Source organism: Physeter macrocephalus, chromosome 8 (genome assembly GCF_002837175.3).
Source record: "Physeter macrocephalus isolate SW-GA chromosome 8, ASM283717v5, whole genome shotgun sequence".
NCBI lineage: Eukaryota > Metazoa > Chordata > Mammalia > Artiodactyla > Physeteridae > Physeter > Physeter macrocephalus.
Window position 1 is genome coordinate 25108812 of NC_041221.1, and position 6120 is coordinate 25114931.

Below are 6120 nucleotides of genomic sequence, written 5' to 3' on the forward strand. Positions count from 1 at the left end.
TGTGATTTAAAAACTCCCAACAAACAAAAGTCCAGGACCAGATGGTTTCACAGGTGAATTCTATCAAACATTTAGAGAAGAGCTAACACCTATCCTTCCGAAACTATTCCAAAAAATTGCAGAGGAAGGAAAACTCCCAAACTCATTCTATGAGGCCACCATCACCTTGATACCAAAACCAGACAAAGATACCACAAGAAAAAAAACTACAGGCCAATATCACTGATGAACATAGATGCAAAAATCTTCAACAAAATACTAGCAATCCAAATCCAACGGGACATTAAAAGGGTCATACACCATGATCAAGTGGGATCATGTGTGCTACTACCTGAACCTCATTAGAGCTGATGGGGTGGACTGATTGTTGTTCAGTAGCTTATTTGGACTTTTCCTTATCATGGAGTCCAAGGAAGATGAACCTTTCCTTAACCAGAGTTGTGGTAGCTGCCCCCGCCCCAATTAAAAGAATGATCTAAGAAGAGATATAATTTAAACTGGACCCCAGTGATGAAAACAACTGGATTCCTTCTGAAATTCTGAGTGTCTGCATACATCTAGTAAACTTTAGTAGGAAAATGAACTGGTTTGGGATGATTTTCTTCATTAATATAAAATCCTTTTCTTTAGTTAATGTTTTATTTCATTTGCTTACTTAATGTTTTGCTGATGTGGAGTTCATTATAAGATAAAGGCCAGACAGGAAAAAATTCAGTTATTCATTCAGCAAATATTGATGAATCCCTGGTATGGGTCAGGCATTGTTCTAGGTACACGAGCTACATCAGTAAACACACAAGGTGGAACTTCCTGCTTAATGGGTTTACATTCTAGTGTGGAGAGATGGACAAGAAACAAGATAAATAAATAATATGTTATCTATTAGAGGGTGATTAGTACTGTGAAGATCAGTAAAGCAGAAAAGGGGATAGAATTTTAAGAATGGGCACCAGAAAAGGTTGTATTGGGAAAGTAACACTTGAGTAAAGACCTGAGGGGGTGAGGATTGACCACATGGACATCTGCAGGAAGAGGAGTGCAGGCAGAGGAAACTGCATGTTCAAGGGCCCTGAGGCAGGCTTTTGGCTCAGGTAATAAAGGAACTGCAGTGAAGCAGTAGCCACAGAAAGGTTAATGCCAGTGAGGAAGAAGGTGAGCTTGGAGAGGGAACAGAGAACTGGATTGTATAGAGCCGTGTCTGCCTTGCAAAGACTTAACTTTACGCTGAAAGAAATGAGGAGCTGATGGAAGGTATTAAGTGGAGAAAAGACATGCTGTAAGGTTTTGATAGGACCACTCTGGCTGCTCCTTTGAGAGTAGATGGTAGGGGGTGAGGGTAGAAGCAGGGAGACCAGGAAAGTGGCCATGGTAATAACGCAGCTGAGAGAGAATGGGATCTTGGGGGGGACAAGGCAATGATGGTGAGAAGGGTCAGGTTATGGGAAAATTCAGAAGGAAGACCAGATTTGTTGATGGACAGGATATGAGAGTAAAGAATCAAAGGGGACAGCAAGGTGCTTATCCTGGGCCACTGCAGGGACAGGTTGCCGTGCGGAAGCCTGCAGAAGGATTGGTTTTGGAGGAAACGACAAGAAACTCAGGTCTGGAGATGTTTTACTTGAGATGCCTATCAGATATCCGGTGCAGGTGGTGGACAGACTATTGGATACAGAGATGTGAGATTCATACCAGAGATATCTATCTGGGAGTTTTCAGAATATAAGTGACCTTTAACACCAGGAAACCATACGAGGTCAGCAAAGCTTTGATTGAGAGTTGATAGAAAAGTCCAAGTTTAATTTTGTCTTTGTTCTTGGTTCAAAGTCGTTGCAGCTTTTTTTCCCAATATATAAAGTTCTGTAGAACATTTTCTTATAAAGAACCACTACTTTGATACAATATTTAAAGCAAAAGAGTTAGCAAAGGTCACATTTCCTTTCTCCTAGATAGAATAGAAGAGTGTTTTTTGGTTCGATTCTGCTTTTCTTACTCAAGAAAAAAGTTATTGACTCAATAAAGCTTATGGCTGAGATATTTTCACTCCTATTTTTAAACGTTTGGTTCCCTTTCCTGTCTGGTGACATTTGATAGTAAAGGCTTAATTTAACATGGGCAATATGGACTTCCAAATGTTCCTGCCTCAGAGACAGTTCTAGATAACTGGCTTCTCGGAAAGAAGAGATGCCTTGAAGCTAGAAAACCAATCAATAGTTCCCTATTTTGTTATATTTTAATCCACCAAAAGAAATAAAACACCCAAATGCACAACACCTAGTAGTTCGTACCCAAGCGGTAGACTGATTAGCTATTGATTTTCCCTGCATTTTATAGAGGAGCCCTAGGATTTGATTACAAGCCCCAGCTCTGTATTGCCTAAAACACCTATTCAAGGAAAAGGGAAGTGGATACGGAGAGAGCTGATAGTGTAGTTTAAATATGTAACATCCACCACCACCGTTTAAATTAAATTCAAACTAAGTATAATCATAAAATTGTGAGTTTATGTCATGCCTTATGATGTACTGAAAGCATAACAAATAATTGCATTTATTAGACGCAGATTTGAAATCCGGTCCCTGTGAATAAATAAATGGCTTGGAGACCTGCAAACACTTTGGTATTTATTGGAGGATATGATGGGTATTGCGAAACGGCAGGAGAAAAGTGGCTGGTTCCCAGGTCATGAAGGGCTTGGTACGCCATGTTCAGGAATTTGGATAGTGGAGGTAGACCGTTGTATCTATGCATAATTTGTATAGGAGACTTGGACCCACGCCTGGTACTCCAACTGCCCCAGAAATATGGAATCTTCCCCCTTTGTCCGCTCTCACCTGCTTTTCCCAAATCCCCCAGAAGCTGCATAACTGGAACCTTTGCCACGATGGGTGGTCCAGCTCCCTGCTGCCTGACCTCCACTGATACCTGCTACCTGTGGGCCAACTTCATGCTGCACTGATCAACCACGCTACCAGAGTCATCTCTTCGATCCCAGGAGGACAATGGTATGTGCGGAGGCTGTGCCTCTCCCCGGGCAGGTCCCTGTGGTTCATCATTCTCCAAGCATCAGTCGACCTTGGCCTGGGTGGGCATCCTCCCGGTTACAGAGGGAGGAACCACAGGGTCTCTCCAACCTGGGCTCCCACCACTCTCTCAGCACCAGGCACGCCAGGCCCTGCAAAGGCCTTGAACCCAACCGCCTGCTTCCAGATCCCCTTCTGGGAGGCTGTCTGCAGAGGCTGCTCCTTCAGCTTAGGTGCTCTTCCCCCCAGAGAGCCACAGGGCCCTGTTTCACCTCCCTCAAGTTTCTGCTCAAATGTTACCTTCCCAACATCTCCTGTTTTGACTTTGACCTCTCATTTAAGATCACAACCCCTTACGCTAAGTGAAAGAAGCCAGACACAAAAGCTCACGTCTTGTGTGATTCCACTTATAGGAAATATCCAGAAGAGGAAAATCCATAGAAAGCAGACTGGTGGCTGCCGGAGCTAGGAGGAAGGGGAATTGGGGGATGACGGCCTAATCGGTACAGGGCTTTCCTTAGGGTGATGGAAATATTTTGGACCTTGACATAGGTGCTGGTTGTACGACGACGCCAAAATGCTAAATGGTACATTTTAAAGTGGTTAATTTTATGTTATGTAAATTTCACTTCACTGAAAAAAATTCGCAACCTCACCAATTACACTGTGCCTGACTCAGCTCCATTTTCCCCCATAGAAAGTTTCTACCACACCGTGGGATTCATGTGTGTATTTTGTTGGCTGTACATCTCCCCTCTTCAGAATGTAAACTCCACCAGGGCAAGGCTTCCTGGCTGCTTTGATATCATCTCTGGGCCTAGAACAGGCCTGGAACAAAGTAGGTCATGGACAAAAATTTGTGGAATAAATAGGTGAATGTATGCCTCTTTGATGCTTCATTAATTAAAGAGCCTCCCTATTTCTTGAACACCAAACTAAAGGGAGACGATTCTTTAAAAATAGGATTAAAGAGCCAGTATAGTCTAATCCAAAGTAAATTTTAACATAGAGAGAGGAAGAAAAGTGGCCTGTATCCCATTAGAATTCCAGTTCACAACGTGGAAAGCAAACAAACAGCCTGACAAGGACTTCGAGGATCAGGACGATGGCATCCAGTGCTGAGCACCGCAGTCATTTGTCATTTGCAAAGATTCGAAATGTCAACAAACATCGCATTTTCCTCTAAATTCTAAAAGATAAATTAGTGCACTGATTTCCGCTAGAAGGAGAGCCGGAAAAGCAAGGCCTCTAACACATGCTCTGTTTCTGTACATGCATATACGTTCTGCACATGGATTCAACCACAGGAAGTATACTGTACTTCAATTTAAAAAAAAATGCAGACACTGTGAATCGGAGGGAACATACCAATGAGCTCCTTATTCCTGACGTCCAAGGCCATGTTCCGGAGTGCCGTGGCCACTGCACACACCACTCGGTCATTGTCTATCCGCAGCAGCTCCACAAGGATGGGCAGGCCTTTCTCTTTCCGGACAGCAGCTCGGATATATACCGACCACTGCAAATGAGGGGAAGCAAAGACATTAGGAGCTGGGGTGGAACCCCTACAAGCAAACAGCACGTGTGGGTTTTCACACTGCCGTCTACAGGTGCCAAAAAGGTTGGATGATCAAGACCTCGTTGTGGAATGGGTTGAGTGTGTTAGACATGTATTTAAACATTTTAACTTTATTTTTGTCTCCAACAGAGGATAAAGGTTTCAGCTTTAATCAGTTAACCACTCTTCATTTCGCCGGTGCCAGCTTTCTCAGCCCCTGAGTTAGGAAGCCATTTGCGTGGTGTCTATACTTGGTACTTTAAGATATGGAGGTCTGGGACAGGAAGGGCTGGCTATTGACATTCAGAGGAATAAAAAAAAAAAATCCTGGGAAGAGTAGAAAACGATAAAAGGTAGAGTACAGGTGACTTTTTAAAAAGAGACTTGAATTTGGAGGTAGGGCAGAGAGAGAAGTTACAGAAGGTACTGTCAATTAAGTTGTTTGCTGAATAATTAGGAGGAAATAAGTCAGAAAATGGTAGGGGTGAGGAGAGGTAAATATGACATCGAAGATGGAGGGTGAAAATTGTAAAATTTTAAAAATCGAAATATATAATATTATACCGAGGGCCATAATTCAATGTCTAATTTATAAAGTGAGAATACAATTTGTTTTGGGTTGGCGGTCGTTGGCCTTAGCGGAACACACCTAAGGCTCTTTATAGAAACGTACTTGCAGTATCAGGACCATAAAGTATTCAGATTCATTTAACGGAATACAGGTAGGCTCAGATTTTCCAGACATTTGCATATGTACACTTCATACTCCTGTACGGTGTTCCAGAGAAAAGCATGCACCATAAAAATCAACCAATATAAGGGTTTACTCTGTTGCAATTTCAGTTATGATCTAAGAGAATTAAATTCATAATATGAGGCTCTGGATTCTGTGGCAGAGTCCTCCTGGGGAACCACCAAAGGTGGACAAAGCTCCCACCCCTCACCGCCAGGTCCCTCCACCCCCTTTCCCCTTTGGGGCAGGCACCCCAGAGCTGGCTCTCACCTGTGGCAGGCAGGGAGCCCCCTCTGGCAGTGAACGTAGGGCATATGCCATGCCTGCCACATCCTCAGCCCAGCCCTGCATGAAATATGAGATTAAAAAAACACACAACTTCATCCCGTCCTAGGTTAGAGAAGTCACATTCACATAGTTTCTTATCACCATCAACTCAGACCGAGTGCTTTTCTCCTGCCCCTACTCTGTGCCTCAAGCTCTATGAAGCCTGAGGGGGTGGGGGTCCTCATGGAACTCACTAGAGCATCTCTTGATTGAAATTAACTATTTCATACTCCCAACCTCAGGGAGCAAAGAAATGGATGGTCAGAAAGTCTTAGGGCTTCCCCGGTGGTGCAGTGGTTGAGAGTCCACCTGCCGATGCAGGGGACACGGGTTCGTGCCCCGGTCCGGGAGGATCCCACGTGCGGCCGTGCGGCTGGGCCCTTGAGCCATGGCCGCTGGGCCTGTGCTCCGCAACGGGAGAGGCCACAGCAGTGAGAGGCCCGCGTACCACAAAAAAAAAAAAAAAAAAAAAAAAAAAAAGT

General features: G+C 43.9%; 1 protein-coding gene across 3 annotated transcripts in view; it reads right to left on the bottom strand.

Moving 5' to 3' along the window:
- Positions 1–6120, bottom strand: part of CTNND2 (catenin delta 2) — a 453358-nt gene that overhangs the window by 99302 nt on the left and 347936 nt on the right. For 2 of the 3 annotated variants that reach the window (XM_007115618.2, XM_024125559.1), the window contains one exon: positions 4389–4539. In XM_007115618.2, coding sequence (XP_007115680.1) covers positions 4389–4539 — 151 coding nt within the window. Of the gene's footprint in view, positions 1–4388; positions 4540–5581; positions 5657–6120 lie in introns of all 3 variants that reach the window. The other variant, XM_028492809.1, reaches the window with a different exon arrangement.